At 54.5% G+C, this 17,428-nt stretch overlaps 1 protein-coding gene across 3 annotated transcripts; it reads right to left on the minus strand.

The window, feature by feature from the left end:
- Positions 1–3,468: 3,468 nt before the first annotated feature.
- On the minus strand, positions 3,469–17,241 carry KCNS1 (potassium voltage-gated channel modifier subfamily S member 1). Of its 3 annotated transcripts, none has more exons than XM_086852812.1 (3): positions 16,293–17,241; positions 10,542–11,534; positions 3,469–5,729 (listed from the first exon to the last, which is right to left on the minus strand). In XM_086852812.1, exons 2-3 carry the CDS (start codon positions 11,505–11,507, stop codon positions 5,274–5,276), a joined length of 1,422 nt encoding a protein of 473 aa, XP_086708938.1. In that variant the 5' UTR covers positions 11,508–11,534; positions 16,293–17,241; the 3' UTR covers positions 3,469–5,273. The 3 variants fall into 3 exon arrangements, with proteins under 3 accessions (XP_086708938.1, XP_086708939.1, XP_023795628.2); XM_086852813.1 differs by lacking the exon at positions 16,293–17,241 and adding an exon at positions 15,893–15,906 and having other exon boundaries at positions 5,182–5,729; XM_023939860.2 differs by lacking the exon at positions 16,293–17,241 and adding an exon at positions 14,665–14,752 and having other exon boundaries at positions 5,182–5,729.
- Between the last annotated feature and the right edge of the window lie 187 nt (positions 17,242–17,428).

The following is a 17,428-nucleotide window of genomic DNA, read 5'->3' on the forward strand; positions in this document are numbered from 1 at the left end:
GCATCAGTGTTGTGACTCATATTTATGCATTGCAGTACTTTGGGGTGTTGTTGTTTACCAGGACAGGTTTTAACATGGTGCACCTCCAGTCAGCCAGTGCAGGGCTCTGGAGAGCACAAACTTTCGGGAGCACAGGCGGTGAACGTGTCAGACACACGATTAGTGATGTTTATCACTAATTCTGCAGCTTGGGGTGAGATTGCTTGAGCAGAGGGGCAGCTCCATGTTCTGGCAGCTCTGTGGGGGTTCAGGAGGTGATGCTCAGGCAGTTCCAATAGCCCTGCCTGGAGCTCCAGTCATGCAGGAGGGATGTTTGCCCCACGGGGTGTTTTGGCAGATGGGGATGCTGAGCTCTGCTGTAGGTCCTTGCTGTCTCTGCAGCAGCTTCCCTGAGCCTGCAGGCAGATTTGGGGCTAGGTACATATCAATTTATCCACCTTCCTACACAACAGGTGAGGCTAGAGGCTCACTCCTAATTCTGGCTCAGTTGCTGCACTTTGAGCTTTCTAGCTCAGAAAAAGATGAAGCTGACAGTGAGTGGGTGCTGCCTTCCAATGGTGAACTGTTGGCTTCGATGTGGTTTCCCTGAGCAGTTACTAAATCTGTCCTGGAGGGATGACTAACTGGAGCAGAGACAGAATTCATTCAGGAGTCAGCTTTGGTTAGCAATTCCGGAAGAAACAAAATAGATCTGAGCTTTTAAATGTTGGGAAGGAGCTTGGAAATCAAAGGGAGGGAGGCTGCCGGCTTTTCTAGTAACTGGGGAAGCCTGGAGCTCTCACATATTCTCAGCAACATTTCCAGGATATTGTGGAGCCCCAGAACAAAGGGAGGGAGGGTTGTGCAGCATCACCAGGGGAGTGTTTGTGTGCTGGCAGCACTGAACCTGCTGCACAAACTTGTGCATGTGACTAACAAACCCAGCAACAGGTCCCCACGAGCTGGAACTGATGTTTAGCCTTGATCTTCTCCCCCTAAGGGAAAAAGGCAGCTCTCTACTAAGCCCATAACACCAGCAGTTTTTTAATAATTATTAGCATTAAGGTACAGGAGCTGCTGTGCCAGTGTCCTTTTTACTCAGCTACTCATTTCCTACACCCTCATTTTGTACCATTTCCTGCTGTCTACAGGCCAAAAGAGTCTGAGCTTGGATAAATGCTTTGAGCATTGGCTGACAGCCCTGCCTCGAGAGTTGACAATTTTTCATTTCACTAATCATTTTGGCAAAATTTTGAAGAGTCAAACCAGGAAATGCCCATCAGCTCTTTCCAGACTGAGAGTTAATTGCTCTTTAATTTAAGAGTCCAGGAAGAAAGCCAATTTGTTTAAAAACTTTAAAACAATTCAATTCCATCCACAAAGGACTGTCCTGCTCCCCTCTAGCTTGTTGCTGTCCAAATCAATACAGTGCTGGACGTGGAGGGAGCCCAGAGTCCCTGAGTCCACCCTGAGTGGGCACAGCAGCCTCTTGCAGACCTGTCTGTGCACAGTCAGCAGACAAATGAGCTGGAGGGTGCATTTTCCTCAGCCCAAGGTGCTCACCAGCTCTGGACCCTCATTCCTTCACTACAGAGAGCATGATGTTGAAATAAATGTGGGGCAGTTTTTCCCACGCTGCTGCTCTCACCAGACTCCAGGTCTGGATGTGAGCCTGCATTGCTGGTGCTGTGCCTCCCTGCATGCCTGGCCTGTGGTTTTTATTCCCTGAAATGGTGTGACCTGTCTAGGCACATTTGGTTAATTTAATTCCATGCCTTCCAGGCTGCTCATTTGGCTTTCTCAGATGGTTAGAATAGAAGTCTTGATTTTGTGTTTTTCCTACAATTAAGTTAGCAGCTTGGGTTCAGGTAAAGGCTAAAGTGAACCCTTAAATACATTCAAACCTCAGGGCTGTCTCACTACAAGGCAAAAGTGGTTTAGCATTATTTTGTAAAAAAGAAAAAAAAAAAGGAATTACTGCACTGTTTGTCTTTACTGACGTCCTTACATAGTTCAGCAAATAGAAGTAACACTGATTCAACATGTCAAGCAGTGTGCCCAAGCAATGAGATCTAATTTCTGCTGAGGTCAGCAGGGTTGTAGGAATCTGCAAGCAGGAGAGATCCCAGAAACACTACCAGTGAGGAGTCTTTCCTTCCTACAGATGAAGCCCTTTAAAATCTCCTGGTTTTTTGATTACCAGCCAAGTGCACAGACCATGCTCAGGGTAGTCATGGATCTGAAAGTTGGCAAAGGAAAAGAAGTTTTAAACAAAGGTAATGAAGTTTACTTTGTCTCTTTGAGCAGAGTTGTCTAATTCTCAGCTGCATTAAATAGCTTAATAAGGTCACTCCTTAATCACCATTCCCTGGAGGCAAGAGAGTCATGCTTTAGTCAATCATTTGGTGAATGTGGAAAGCAGCTTTGTAGGAATAACCTGATAAAGTGTGTAATTGATTTACCCACTGTATCAAATGAAAATGCAGCCACTCAGGAAAACTGATTAGGGATTAGCAAAAGAACATGAGTTTCCTACTTGCCTTAGAAATAGTAAGTGGGGCCTGTCCTTGCAGCCCGGTGCTGCACAGCCGTGTCTCAGCGGGGAGCGTGGGCTGTGCTCACCCACTGCTGCTGCTGCTGGCCACCTTCCTGCACCCGGCTCTTCCTGCTCTGCACAGCTCCAGCTCGGCGAGATCTGCCTGCACAGCAGTGGGAGGATTTTCCTAGTGCAGTTACTCAGAGCCATACAAATCCTAATGTCTTCACAGAGAGCAGGAGGCTAAAAAAAGAAAACGTCTTTCGTGGCTTTCCCAATCGTGCACCAGCCCCCTCTGATGTGCCTTTGCAGCGTGGCAGAGGGGCTCACAGGAGATCCTGCCTTGCTTGCAGCCCCCAAGGTAGGGGAGCTTTTGCCTTTGCATGATTAGCACCACGTGGATTTTTAGTTTTTTTAATGGGAAAGCTCTCAAAGGAATAAAAATGAAACTCTTTTTACCCCTGACTCCTGTCACGCCCAGCAGAGTAACACACTTATCATGCCCTCCCCAGCCAGCCCCTGCAGAACAACAGCCTGGAGACCCCCCCTCATTCCAGAGCATCAGAGGCCACAGACAGCATCAGGATTTCCTCCCTCCCTGCTGTGATGCCTGGCTCCCCAAGTGGCTTCTCCCAGAGCCCACCAGCTCCAACCCATGCCCTCACACCCCCCCATGAGTGCCTCGTTCTCTGAGCCTCAGGAAGGCGGGTTATTCAAACTGCTCCAGGCAGGATGACAGCAGTGGTCCAGGCACAAGGACTAGCTGTCAGCACACCATCCAGAGCAGGGCTGAGCTGGGAGCACTGCTGTGCTCCAAGGTGGGGATGGAGCTGGCTGACAGGGACCTGCAGTGCTGTGGGAGCAGCTTGGCTGCTCCTGCTCACCTTGACCCAGCCCTGGCTCAGCCTGGCTGCATGAGCACACCCAGCTGCCACAAAACAGAAACCAGCATCCACAGCAGATCATCGAGGTCTTTAATAAAATATACAGTATGCATCCCATGCATAGATAGAAAATTAATTTACATGCTCCTAATTATTTGCATAATGCTTTTTCATTAATGGATGTAATTTACTCTTCACATTTGAATAAATACATTTTGCTACTGGAATATTTATGTTGAGAAGGGGAAACTCCTTCCTGTATTCAAGTAACAGTGCAGCAGGAGCTGGTCAGAGCAGGGGGTGCTGCTCTCCAGTCCCAGCTCCCAGCAGGAATAAGCGTGGAGCGGACCATGAACTGTCAGTACTGGAAGACTTGATGATGCCAGAAGCGTGAGCACCCTCCCATCCCACACCACTGTTCCTTGGGGACCTTTCCTGAGTCCCACTGGGTTGGGAAGGGCTGGACCTGCACCAGTGTTGGTTTGGCTTTCCTTGCCTGTGACCAGCAGATCGCTACAGGCAGAGGCGGCACCGGCAGCTACAGCTGTGCTGGAAGCCAGCCAGGACAACCAGCAGCAAACCCATGATCCAGGTACCTGGGGTCACCCTGCAGCCTTCAACGTGTGTTTGAGGTGGTTTGGGATTGCAGGAGGCACGTTTCTCCCACTCAAAACGGGCATTGCTGGGTGCACTCCTCTGTGTGCAACGGAGCTACACAATTTCCAGAGAGCAGGGGGTGGGAGGGCAGGGAAAAGCTCTGTAGGGAATTACTGCCGTGCTGGGAGCAGCCCTGAAGGTGCTCAGGTGGGCTGGGGGTCCAGGCAGGATGGGGGTTTGGTGTTCCAGGCTGACCTCCCTGCCCGCAGTGGTGACAAAAGCGGTGCAAGGTCCCCTCTGCCCCAGCTCGCTCCCTGCACAGGGAAGGTGAGTGAGCAGCACCCGGGGAGCTCAGCTCCCTGTGGGACACCTGGGACACTGTGACCCCCTCCTTGCAGCCCTCCTGCCCCTGCCTGGCCCTGTGACAGGGAGGGAAGAGGCAGGATTAAGCCAGGCTAGGGGCTGTGGCAAGAGAGACCAGGGTTTGGGGGACAGCCCCACTGGGATTGGCTCCTCAGTTCCCCCAGCTCGACCCCTTTGACTGCTGCTGCCTTCCCTCTGCCTGGTCATCCCCAGCTGGATCCCTCCCCCATGTGTGGGCAGTGCTCCCAGCACAGCCCCAGGTCCCTGGGGGTGCCAGCAGTGGCAGTGCAGGAGAGCAGATAAATCCTATCTGCAATGGAAAGAAGGTGAGGTTCAATCAATCCCACTGCAGGGCTGGGGACATGGGGCTCACCCTGAGCTGCACACACCTCTCCTCCCACACAGACCCAGTCCCAGGCCCCTTTCCTTTATGGCTGGAGGGGCAGTTGAGCCTTTTGAGGCTGTTTCCAGGTAGGACAAGGCTGGGGCTGGAGCTGTCAACATGGCACAGGATCTGTAAGGGCTGCCAGCCTGGTTGAGGGCTGCCTCATCCTTGAGCTATTTAACCTCACCCTGGACAACACAAAACCTAAGGGAAGAGAAAAATCCCTCTCCATATATCTGGGGCAGTGCCTGGTCAGGGGTCACTTGTATTTCTTATTTTCCGCCTCCCTTTCTGGCAGGGGCATATCCAGCACCACAACCTCCCTTTACAGCCACGGGTGAGCAAGCTGAGACACATCAGGCAGGCACAGGGTCTGGAAGCAGCCAGCACCCACTGGGCATCTCCTCCAGCCCCTCCTGTCCTTTGCAGGGCAGGGGTGATGCCGGCCGTGGCTCCTCCGCCGTGTCCCGGTGCCATGCTCACCGTGAGCAGGCAGGTCCCACATGTCCCAGGGCCACTGAGAGAGGGGTCAGGGGCTGGGGTGGGCACCGGGGGTCAGCCCACGGCGGTCGGGGCTGCCCCTGCCCAGGGAGGTCTCGCTCAGAGCCTCCGAGTCTCGGTCGCGGCTGGAGATGCTCCCCACCTCCTCGGGGTCCTTCTTGCCGCTGTTCCTCACGGCCGCCTCCAGCGCCTTCTGCTTGCGGTAGAAGTGGGAGAACTTGTTGAAGATGATGGTGATGGGCAGTGCCACGACCAGGATGCCCCCCAGGATGCAGCCCGAGGCCGCCAGCTTCCCCGCCACGGTGACGGGCACCACGTCGCCGTAGCCCACGGTGGTCATGCTGACCGTGCCCCACCACCAGCACGCCGGGATGGTGTCGAAGCCAACGTCTTCCTCCTTCTCAGCAGTGTAGGCCACTCCAGAGAAGACAGAGACCCCCACGGCCAGGTAGAGCAGCAGGATCCCCACCTCCCGGTAGCTGTGCTGGAAGGCAAAGCACAGTCGGTCAGTGGGGGCCAGGAACCAGGACACAGAGATCCCACAGTGCAAACACAGCCCTGCACAGACTCCCTGCACTCCACCAGGGATCTCAGTGCCTCTATCCATCTCTGCTGCAGGGGTGGGCTGGGATGGGGCAGGAGTGCATGGGTGACTCACATCTGGAACAAGTGGTGCAGTCAGGAATTGTTCCTGGCACCCACAGCTGCCTCTCTGCACTCCACCAGCCTGCGAGGAGGGAAGACAGATCTGTGCTCCCCAGCCAGGGATCCCCGGCAGAGGCTGCTCCCCTGCCTCCAGCACTCACTCTGGCCTGATCTCAGCTAACAATATTTAGCACATTTTCCTTTTATCTTGGCAGGTCTCCAGAAACCACCTAATAGCAGCCACTAAAAGAAGCAGTCTGTACCTTCCTGAGTCGCTGGCACTGCTCAGGAGGACATGGTCTCTGCTGCAGCTGAGCTCAGCTCTTACCCAGGTCTCAACCCAGGCTCCATGGGGACCCCTGAGCCCCAGGGTCCCTCCTGTACCCCAGCACCACTGAGCCTCAGCAATCATGAAACCCTTTGTTACACACGTGTAGAAACATCACATCAGAGCTGACACCAAACCAAACATCCCTGGTCATCCAGGGCAGTCCAGGCTCAGCATGGGTCATCCAGTGTCAGCATGGGCTGCTCTCAGAACCCATCCTATAGGGTGCTACAAGCCCCAGCTCGATGAGATACAGCCCAAGGGGTCTGGGAGCCTTGGTGGGAATAGAGCCATGGGACACCCAACTCTGATGGCAGTGGTATGCAGTGCCCCTTGGAGAAGACATCGTTTCTCAGGTTTCATCCTAAAACCTTCCTGCTGCAATCTTTCTTTGTACATTCCTAATATTTGAACAAAGCATAAACCTGTGCCAGAAGCCCAAGGGGGAGACAAGGGGGTTGGAGGACAAGTCATGCTGGGAAGGGACTGCCAGGGGACAGACTGCCACCACCATCCTCCCAGCACAGCTTGTCCAATCACTTTTTTACTGCCACAAGTGAATTTTTTAGATGTTTCTGCCCACTGACCTGCCAGCTTGCTCTTCATCTTTTGGGTAAAGGAAAGCAGAGCTTTGATTGTGCAGATTTTTTCCCAGTCTTCTAACAAGCAGAGACCACATAATAGCTAAAGGAAACAACATTTGAGCAAAGCAAACAGCAGCAGACGTGGGAAAAGGCTTCTGTGGTTAGGATGAGACTTAAAGGAGGTGGATTCATGGCAGGGAATGAGGAGACTTTGCTTAGACAGCTGGCAAAAGCTGCTCAGCCAATGCCAGTAATACCAAATAACCTCCTCTTCCTCCCCTTCCTCCTCCACCTTTCTCCTCCCTCACCTGTGACTGCAAGTGCCCTATAGCAGTGCCAAGGGAGCTCCTCGAGGAGGACAAACAGCTCAGAGCCAAGGCTGTATCACTTGGCCAAGAAAGACCTGCTCCTGGCTGGAAGTTAACAGCAGGTCTGTACATCCCAGCTGGGGACCAGCAGCACCAAATAACCTCATGCATTTTTAAAGAGTATTGGTTCTGGCCCTGGGATGTGTTGGAGGGGAAAGGCAAAGGGGAAGTCAGGCAGCTCTGTAGCTCCTGCTGCTTCAATTTACAAGCAGGGTTAGGGTTTGTAGCACAGGGAAGGCTCCAGAAATCTCCCAGCTGATCCTCAGCACTGGCTGCCACCTATTTGCAACCCTTTATCTGCTAAACTTCTGGTTCATTGATTGATTGAGGGGGAAGGCAGCTGCAGCTGGGGTTTGGCTGAGATGCAATTTTAGCCATGGCTTGAGTGGGACCCTTAGCCAGGGTTCAGATCGAATGCAGGTTTAGCCAAGGATCGGGTGGGATGCAGGCTTGGATAGATTTTGGGTGGGATGCAGTTTTAACCAGGGTTTGGGTGGGTTGCAGGCTTAGCAAGTAGCCAGCTTGGGGGAGGCAATGCTAGGTAATAAAAGACTCCAGCAAAAAACCCTCCAAGCAGCAGTCTCTCCAGGTTGCTGCCAGATTCACATCTTTCCTGCAGTACAGCAGAAGACAATTGGAATGGAAGAGCCCACCTTGAGTCTTGCCAAAAATCCCGATGTGGAGATCGAGCAAAGACGGCCCATGGTAGTGACAGCAGGGTGACGTGTGATGTGCAGTTCAAACCTCTTTACATATTTGGGCCCCTCAGGGGACAGACAGCAACTCCTGAAGATCCCTGTATGTGCTGTAATTCCCCAGGGATCAGCATCTATCGACTGCCAGTGGGAGAGGGGACCCAAAGCCGCAGCCGCGGAGCTGCGATAGCCGTAACGGATGGCGGGCATGGCGGGGAGGAAGAGCAGAGACGTGTAGGAAGCCTCTCCTCAAATTAAACACTCTGTGGATCAGGCCCCAAGCAATCTGAGGACTGTTGAGGGTTTACGACGCACAAGTGGCAGAATTCCCTCTGCTAGCACTTCCATGGCAGGGGAACAATCGCTCAGCTTGCCAGAGCCATCGCTGCCACTTCCTGGCTGTTAACAGCCTTCACTGCTCTGCTCCTGCTTTCTGCTCTCGCAAGAGGAAGTAAATTATGATTAAGAAGACGTTGTAATTTATGTGCCCACTAAATCACAATGCCAAGCTGCTGCATCAGATTTGTGTCTTTGCTCATCCCCATTTAGAACTGGCTATGGAGTCCCCAGGAAGGGGCACTTTCCAGCACGTCACTGGGTGAATCAGCTGCTCGTCAGAAGCCAGAGCCAGGACGCTGCTGGCTCCCCAGATCTCTTTGCTGCTTAGTAATATGCACATGAGTCCATCAGTGCCTGCTCTGCTGAAAGGTGTTGTTCATGCTTGGATGGAGCACCAGCAGGACTTCCACGTGTGCAAGTTTACTTAAATTTCATCAACAGTGTTACCTGGGTCTGTCACTTGTCAGTGCTTTTTCAAGGTGAGTGATCAGAAGTATGATGCAGGTAGGACTTCAGGCATCTTCATTTCAAACAACCCTCCCTGCACTCTCTTCTCAGCCGAGTTTGAGGACGCCAGGAATATTTTGATGCTCTGTGGGCTCTGCAAGATTAGTTCTGGGCAGGGCTGATCCTTCTTCATAGCAGAAGCTGGCAGAAGACCTTTTCTGCTGCCCATCCTCACCCCTATTCACACTCAATGATTGCTTTTCTCCATGACTCAGCCACGGGAATGGGTCCAACCCCAGCAGCCGAGATCTGCCGATGCCAGTACACCCCATGCCAGCCCTGTCACTGCTGCAGCAGTGAAAACAGGGTGTTCCCCAGCTACTCACCCCTGTCATGGCCCTTCAGAGGGAGCAGCACCAGGAGCTGCAGCTCCCTCCCATGCCAGGCACTGAGTGGGAGGAGAGTGGCCCTTTGGTTGAGTTTCAGGCTCTGTTACAAAGATTGCTTCCTTGACCATTTGTGTGGTACACCAGTTGTTTGAAGGGGGAAAAGCACAGGGATATTTGTGCAATTGCCCCAGGAAGAGGCAGTGTTTGCCCTGGTGATCATCCCCCAGTGCCCAGCGTGAGCCCCGTGTGTGGTGGGGCATTGGGAGCACATCAGCTTCAGGATTCCTATTGATGCAATCACCAAGAGCCAGGGACAATTAAAGGCTGAGTTTAATTTGCCTCTGCACCAGGCTGGATTTTCTCTGTAAGCACAGGAAGTGAGTTTCCTTCTCTCCAGATTCAGGAACATGGCCCTCAGCAGAAGGGGGATGGAGGGGAGAGATGGTGGGGGTGAGTGGAACCACACTGGGAGTGGAAGCTGGTCCTGCTTCACCTCTGAGCTGCAGTGATGGAGGCCTGGCTGCAGCACCAGGATAGTGAGGATTGCAAGACATTTCAAGTTGCCCTTGGTCTGTCTGAAGAGGCCAGAGGTACTGTGGGTGGGGGTCTGGAGAAACACAGGCTTGGGGCATGTTTTGGGGAAGGTGGAGCCTCTCACCAGACCTGCAGGGATGCCACTTCTAAATCTGCCTGAACCCTGGTCCTCCATGCAGTCTGCATTTCCCCCTCCAGAGCTTCCTCCTGAGGACCACATGGTCCTGGGACCAGCTTCCCCCAGCCCTGCATGCCAAGTTTTCCATCACACTGAGGGGCAGCTGCTGAAAACCCAGCCTCTGCTGAGGGCATAGACCCTGCCTGGGGCTGGCTGTTCCAGGCCATGCAACTCACCCTTTGCTTTTCTACTGCTGCTTTGTGCCAGTCCCAACCTCACTGTATCCTGAAGCGTTCAAGTATCAACTCAGCTGGACCAGGATTTCTACATTTCCCTAAATGGGCAGACACCAGAGGTTGGACACTGGCCTCTGGTCAGCTGGCAGCATGCCCTTAGGAGGGTTCCCTTTTCCCAGAATGGGGACAGGAACAGGCCTGGTGCTGGTAGACCCAGCACCTGCTGTCTGGCCTGCTACCTGCTCAGCAGGTCGCTCTCAGCCCTACTGGGCACTGACTCACTCCTGGTGGGGCGTGCCCATCCACCTGTGCATGGCTGAGTCTATTCCAGCGCTGTGCAATGAAGCTTTCATACCACAGTGGGATGGCTGAGACCCTGGAAGCACCTGGATTTGTGTGGATTTGTGCTGTGTGTGCAGTCCGTGCTCCTCACCTTTGCCTGCTTTAGAGACAGCCAACAGCCCAAGCCACCACCCCAAACAAGCTCACCAGGCACACCCAGAGCTGGGAGCTCGCTGCAAATAGGAACTTCCCCATCCCCCGAGCCATGCCAGAGGTCTCCTCCTTGCCCAGCGACTAAAGGAGTAGATAAGGAGCTAAAGACACAGTTTACCTTCAAGGTGGCCCCCAGTGACCTCAGTCCAGTGGAGTGCCGAGCCAGCTTCAGCACCCGGAATATCCTCATGAGCCGAAACACCTGCACCACCTTGCCCAGGTTGCCCAGCTCCGAGTCACTGCCCATGGTCACGTCCACCAGGAGGGTGAAGTAGAAGGGCAACACTGAGACAATGTCAATCAGGTTCAGCGGGTGCTTGAAGAACTTCCTGGGGTTGGGTGAGAGCAGGAGGCGGGAGGATACTTCGAAGGTGAACCAGGAGATGCAGAAATACTCCAGCTTGTGCAGGATGGGTTCATCGAGCACGTTGCCATTCTCATCCACATCCTGGTACTCGGGCATGCTGTGGATGCACATGGTGGCTATGGACACCAGCACCACGCTGATGGACACAAAGCTGAAGAGTTTGCTGGGGATGGAGTAGCCGGGGTTCTCCATGGTGAGCCAGAGGCGCTTGCGCACGTTGCCGCAGCGCAGGGTGCTGTAGCGCAGCAGGTCGTGGTTGATGTCAGAGATCTCATCAGGGGACGTGTCCACGCTGCTCACCTCGCTCTCCTCATCCCAGTTGTGGTGCCGGCTCTCCAGCTTGCGCTCGTGGTAGCGGTAGCTGCAGCAGGAGTCCAGGAAGAATTCATTGATGCCCCAGTACTCGATCTCCTGGCAGAAGGAGAAGACGCACAGCTCCTCCATGACGTGCAGCTTCCCCGTCTGGTAGAAGTGGAGGACGTAGAGGAAGAATCCGGGGTTTCGGTCAAAGTAGAACTCCCTGGCGCTCACGTCGTAGTCATCGCAGAGCTGCAGGATGGACTCCTCGGAGTCGCAGGAGAGCAGCCGCCCCAGGCGGGTGTCGGGGAACTTGGAGAGGGCGCTGGAGCTGAGCCGCCTCCTCAGACCCCCCACGTTGATGTTGATAACGTCCTCCTCAAAACTGGGACCCCAGTAATTTAAGGTCTTGTTGACCATGATCAGCAGAGCAGCAGCGGGTTCCACCTGTGGGTGAGACAGCGGGGCTGGAGGGGACGCAGGGCTCCCCCAGGTCTGGGTGCTCCTGGCTGGGGGGGCCAGAAGCACCCTGGGGAGAGAGGAGGGATGTTTGTGTTCTGAGAAGTGAGGACCAAAGAGGAAAGGAGAGAAACAGCTTTAGACTTGTTCTCCTGTGGTATGGGAGCTGAAAAAAGAAAAGCCGATGATTTTTCCATGTGAAATTTTCCTTGCTTTTTTACCTCCTAAAGTTTCTCCCTCTGCAGGTTGTCAATGGCCTAAGGAAGGCAGTTTAATGCACCTCCAGCACCTCACCCATGGGGCTCTCCTTCTTCAAACAGGTAATTAGTCACTGAAGAGAAGATTTATTCCCCAAAGAGTCTCCCGCAGGAAAAATTAGATCTTGTCAAATCACCACTGCTGTGATTCTGCCAAAGTGCTTTGTAGCCCCACTACCTACACTGCTAATTAGACCTGGTCAAAAAGTCCTTAGATGGTGCAATCTTTCCAGCAGCACAGGCAGTTTTGCCAAAATCAAAGTATTGTCACAGAAGGTGTCAATTTTAGGGAGGATTTGAGAGGAAGAAGTGTCAAAACAATTCATCTGCCTGTTTTGTTTCCTCTTGTGTGTTCTGCCATGTAAAATATTAAGATTATTTTATGTTGAAACATAACAAAAACATGATTCAGAATCATTGATGACTGAATAAAATCAAAAATAAAATAAAAACCCAGAGTTTTGACTTCTATTGTGTTTTAGGGATTTATAAGTTTCAGGGTGCCAGGCATTTTTGTGCAGCAGAAATTCTATTTTCTAATGAGAAACAGTTAAAGCATCAAAGAAAGAGAAGCATTTCCACCCCTCAGATGCATTTACTTGTCCTGACCAGAAATTTAGAGCAAAAAGGCAAATAAAAATCATTGTGATCTTTATGCACCACCTCAAAATCAGATTTTTCCACCTACCTTATTCATCAAAGCAACCAGGGGACACATGGAGCAGCCCTGTACTCACGGGATCCCTCTGCTCCTGGCACAGAGTGGTGGGGGTTGAGGGACACTGATCTGCTCTCTCAGGTGAGGAATTACTTTTTTTTCCTGTCTAATATCACCCACAGAATTTTCCAAGCTTTTAGGAGCTGTGGGGACAGAGGGCACAGACAGGAGCCAAGGGAGAAAAGGCTGCAGCCCCTGCAGTGATGCTGAGGTGCCAGCAGACCCCACACAGGACAGCCTGGTCCCACAGCAGCCACCAGGGGACAAAACCAGGTCAGTGACACGAGGTGGGTCCCACTGCAGCCCTTTCTTCCTCACCAGCCCTCTCACAGGATTTCTGGGGCAAACACAGGGCTCTACTTGCTTTCAAGTCTGAGAAGCTTGGTGTAAAAGGTTTGTCAGACTGGGAGGTCACTTCCAAACCTGTAGGTCAGAGCAGAGCTGCAGAGGAACAGGTAATGGGTAGCCCCGGAGGTGCTTTTAAGCTGAGCAGGGCTGTGGGTGCAGGAAATGCCAGATTTGTGTGAAACAGCCTGGCAAAGGCATCTGAGAACTCCACTGCATCTCCCGGCCAGGGCTCCTTAAAGACACAGCTTTGCACCACAACCAGAGCTTCCATTACACCACGTCTGGAGGAGACAACAGGCTCGTGATCAACCTCAGAGCTTAATGGACTCATTGTCTTGCCTTTCAAAGGGGAGGGAAGGAGAAGGATCCATTTTTTAATGCTTAAGCCAAAAGCAAGGAAGAAGGGGTGAAAACTCCTCTTTCAGGGATAAATTGGAATTTCAGTGTCAGATTAGCTTTTCCAGAGAAGACATCACACAGCCCATCTGTGGGGTAGGGATGACTAATCCAGGTTCCTTCCAGAAGGATGCTCATGCATTCAGGCTATAAGCACACACACAGATGGGGGACCCTGGAGGTGCATCTGTGGGATCCAGCTTATCCCAAAACAAGCATCAGATTCTCTCTGCACCCTCCCTATAGAGCAGCTTCTCTAAAAGGTCGGGCCAAATGCCACCAAAATCAAAGGCAAGGTGGTTTGGGAGCTGGGCTGGGGCACAGGACAGCCCAGAAACACAGGACAAGCCCAAAGCATTGCTCCAGCTCAGCCAGACCATCCCCAGTGCACGGTTGTGGCTCTGGATGAGACGTGCCAAACCCTGACAGCCAGAAGGGAGACGGCTCCTACCTCTCTCCCAGCTCAAAATTTAAGTGTGGGTGTCAGGACCCCGCAAGCTTTGCACCCCAGGGAAATCCCTCCATCCCTCCTGCACTGGAAGCAGAGCGAGGAGAAGGGTCACGAACTGCCAGAGATGTTCCTTTCTGATGTTCGCTTATGAATAGACCAAATTCCTTCTGCCCACATACAGCTTTCATCTAGGAATCTAAAGCAGCAATTAATAGTTTTATAACTCTTGCCTATTTGTTTCACAAATGGCTAAGCTCAGCTTTAGAATAAAACTGGGCTTTGCACTGGGACCTGGTGTGATCTCCCCTGACCATCAAAGCGTGCGCCCTGTTCACGTTTGCAGGGGCATCAGCTGGGAAACAGAAGCTTACTTTGGGAAGCTTGGGTGATTTTTATTTAAAACCATTGACGGACGGAGAATACAAATGTGTCTGTCTGGGATAAAGTGAATTTGCAAAATTTTTCTTCACTTGACCCAAAATTTCCATGAATGATTGGAAAAAGGGAACAGATAAAGCCAGTCTCTTTCTGATAAATGTTGAAATATATTGTAAGCTATTTTGAGACAACCGTCAGAATTACACAAGCCCAGTGTGAGCTGGGTGTTGGGCGTTCAAATTAATATCTATCTGGTGGAGGAAAAAAAAATCCCTGATATATGCATTTATGACAGTAAAAATAAAATATAAAATAGATCAAGCATGTCTATAAGTAATGCTAGAAGAGTTTCCCTTGACAACATATTTTTTTTTTTTCTCAAAGGCTTTCAAATGGAAGTTAGTATATTTATTCTACCTGGCAGAGGGGACTCAAGGGAGTGGGAAGGAAGGTGCTAACAGACATTCAAGTGAGGATGCAGCAAGTGAAGGGAGCATTGCACACAGGGTCTTTTCCAACCAGATACAATGGATTTAGATTAACAGCCCAAATAAAAAACCCTGTACTTACAGCTCAGCGAGGCTTCCCAGCAGGGAGTCGTGTGGCTTGTCTCAAAGGAGCCATTAGAAATGCGTAGAGGAGGAGGAACCTCTTATCCTTTGCCTGTAGCCTAGACCTAAACGCCCTGTCACCCGGGGCTTGTGACCGTGCACGTCCGGGGTGGGCAGGGGTGGTGGCTGCAAACCACCGAGGAGATCCTGGGCAGGATATCCATGGGACTGGGTAGGACTGGGGGTCCCCTGCTGAGTGCCTGAGGGGGGCAGTGGGGCTGGGTGGCATCCCATCTCCTGCTGGGTGGTGTCCCCATATGACAGGACTGAGGAGACATCTGCTTTCTGGTCACCCAAAATTGTCCCTGCAGAGCCCCATCCCCACTGCCGAGCGTCTCAAGATGCTGAGGAGCGAGCCTCGCCTCGGGCGGTGCGGGGGTTTGCCAGGCAGGCAGTGGGGAGAATGGAAGGGGGATTCCCACTACTGGCTGCTCCCTGCAGGCAGAGCACAAGCTGCTGCTGTACGCTGAGAGGCCACCAAAATGCCCAGGGCTGGAGATGGAGATGACGGGGGACTCCCTGCTCGCCTCGGGTGCAGGAGAGGGTGATTACCCACAGCCCAGCGCTGTCTCCCTGGTCTCGCACTGCGCCTGCACGGCTCTCCAGAGGGACCTCCGTGCTCCGTTCCCCGGAGAGGGGGATGCAGCCCCAGGGGGAGGCAGGCTCCGGGGCCGGGGACTCCCCTACACGCGCCCGCAGAGGGACGGGGAGGAGAGTCCCTGCGCCCCGGCACCCGGCAGCATCCCGGGCTGTGGATGCCGCCACGGCGGCTCCTCGCTTACCCCGGGATGTCGGTGCCTCGCTTCCCCAAGCTCATCCCTGCACGCCACTGCTCCGGTTGCCCTCTCACCCCGGGATGCCGATGGCCCGGGTCCCCGTCGCACCCCAGGGTGCTGACCCCTGCAATGGCCGGGGGTTCCGGTACCCCGGCTACCCGGGTTGCGGGTGCCCCGGTCCCTGTGTTACCGATCTTAAGGTCCTCGCCGCGCCCCGGGATGCCAGCGCCGCGGGTCCCCGGGATGTCGGTGCCTGCAGCTCCCCGGGATGCCGATGCCGCGGGTCCCCACCCCGCCCCGGGATGCCGCTGCCCTCGTCCCCGCCCGCCCCGGGTGTCGGTGGCGCGGTCCCCGCTCTGCCGGTGCCCGCAGCACCCCGGACGCGGAGCCCGGCCCCGCTCCGCCGCTCACCTGCCTCGGCGCCGCCCCCGCCGCAGCGAGCGCGCCCGGCGCGGAGCCGCGAGCCCTGCGGGGCCGGCGGCGGCGGCAGAAGCTCCGCGGGGCCGGGGGTCCCGCCCGCCGCCCTTCCCGGGAGAGCCCGGTGCCCGATTCCCTGTACCCAGAGCCCGGTGCCCGGTTCTCGGTGCCCGGTTCCTGGCTGCCTCTGCCTCCCACCAGCCCCTCCCGAGCTCTGTACAGGACTAAGGATGCCCGGGAGAAGCCACCGGGCAAGACCAGCGACCCGATTTCGGTGAAAGCGGCCGACGGGTCGGCACAGCTCCGTGCGAAGCTGGCGGTGTCCCCTGCGAAGGCACCACCGAGCCGGGAATCTGGACCAGGCGAGGGTTCCCCGGCTTTCCTGAACTCTTACCTGCTGGCAGTCCCTTGCAAGGCGGGAGAGCTCACAGGATGGCTGTGGCAGCCGCGTTGGGGGTACCCGTCCCACCCGGCCCTGGGCTACCCCAGCTCTCTGCGAAGCTGCCCGGGTGGCAAGCGCTGTCGGTGGGGCTGAGCCCCCGGAGCTGGGGGTGCCGGGCCGTCCCGTGCCGGGTGTGCTCAGGCCGAGCAGGGCCCGGGCAGCGGTGCCGCCCTGTGCCGGGCACACGATGCGCCCCTGCCCTCGCAGCCGCCCTCCGTGCGATCCATCTCCATCTTGCTCCTCGGAACTGGGAGCGAGTGTGGCACCGGGGCAGCCCCGCGGGGAAGCGCTCCCCTGGCTCGCCGAGCTCCTCGGCGTCTCCTTAAAGGCTCTTTGGGAGGTGGGTGAAGGCAGCGAGTCCCGGGCATGGCACACGCTGGGTTTCAGGTCAGCGAGCCGCCGCCGCCCGGGGCCATCCCCAGACAGCCCGGGGAGCACCGCAAGCGCACCAACTCCCCCGGAAGTCAGCTGCTGGAGCAGGGGGATGGCAGGGAGAGGATGGGAAAGGGACCTTCCCAGGGTGACGGCCGAGGCTGCATGTCCCCGCAGCGATGGCTCATTGCTCCGCCAGCCAGCACAGAGCAGCTGTGTCAGACAGGCGGCTCGCACGGGGCGAGACTTCACAGCCCCCTCTCCATCCCTTCCATCGGCTCGCTGATTGCAGTCCGAGGGGCTGGAGCCTGATGGCTCTCAGCCTTCTCCAGGCTTGCACGAGGCGGGCTGAGAGCTCTTTTTGGTGGCGAGCATCCTTCCCCCTGCCCGCACGCCCGCCTCCCGCGTGTGCTGCCAGTCCTGTCCCTGTGCCAGGCAGTGCTGGCCGCTGCAGGGCCATCAGCGTGTCTCCATGTGTGTGATGTGTCAGACTGTGTGTGCCTGTGCTTGTTTACATGGCAAGGAGGCAGCGGAGGGAGGGGGAAGGGATGACTTTGAGGGAGGCCTCAGAAAAGAGGGAAAAAAATAATAAAAAAAAAAAGTAAAAAAAAACCAGAGGGAAATTCCTCTGTTCTGTGATACGAAGCAAAAAGCATTTATTTTTATGGCAATTAGAGATGGCTGAGCATCCCTGGAAGCTGCAAGATAAACATGCC

Source organism: Cyanistes caeruleus, chromosome 16 (assembly GCF_971803275.1).
Source record: "Cyanistes caeruleus chromosome 16, bCyaCae1.hap1.1, whole genome shotgun sequence".
Lineage (NCBI taxonomy): Eukaryota > Metazoa > Chordata > Aves > Passeriformes > Paridae > Cyanistes > Cyanistes caeruleus.

Coding starts and splice junctions, on each gene's coding strand:
- KCNS1 (XM_086852812.1), bottom strand. CDS start 11,507: ATGGTCAACAAGACCTTAAATTACTGGGGTCCCAGTTTTGAGGAGGAC. Junction 5,730..10,541: donor CACTGGGGGCCACCTTGAAG/GTAAACTGTGTC, acceptor TTTGCCTTCCAG/CACAGCTACCGGGAGGTGGG.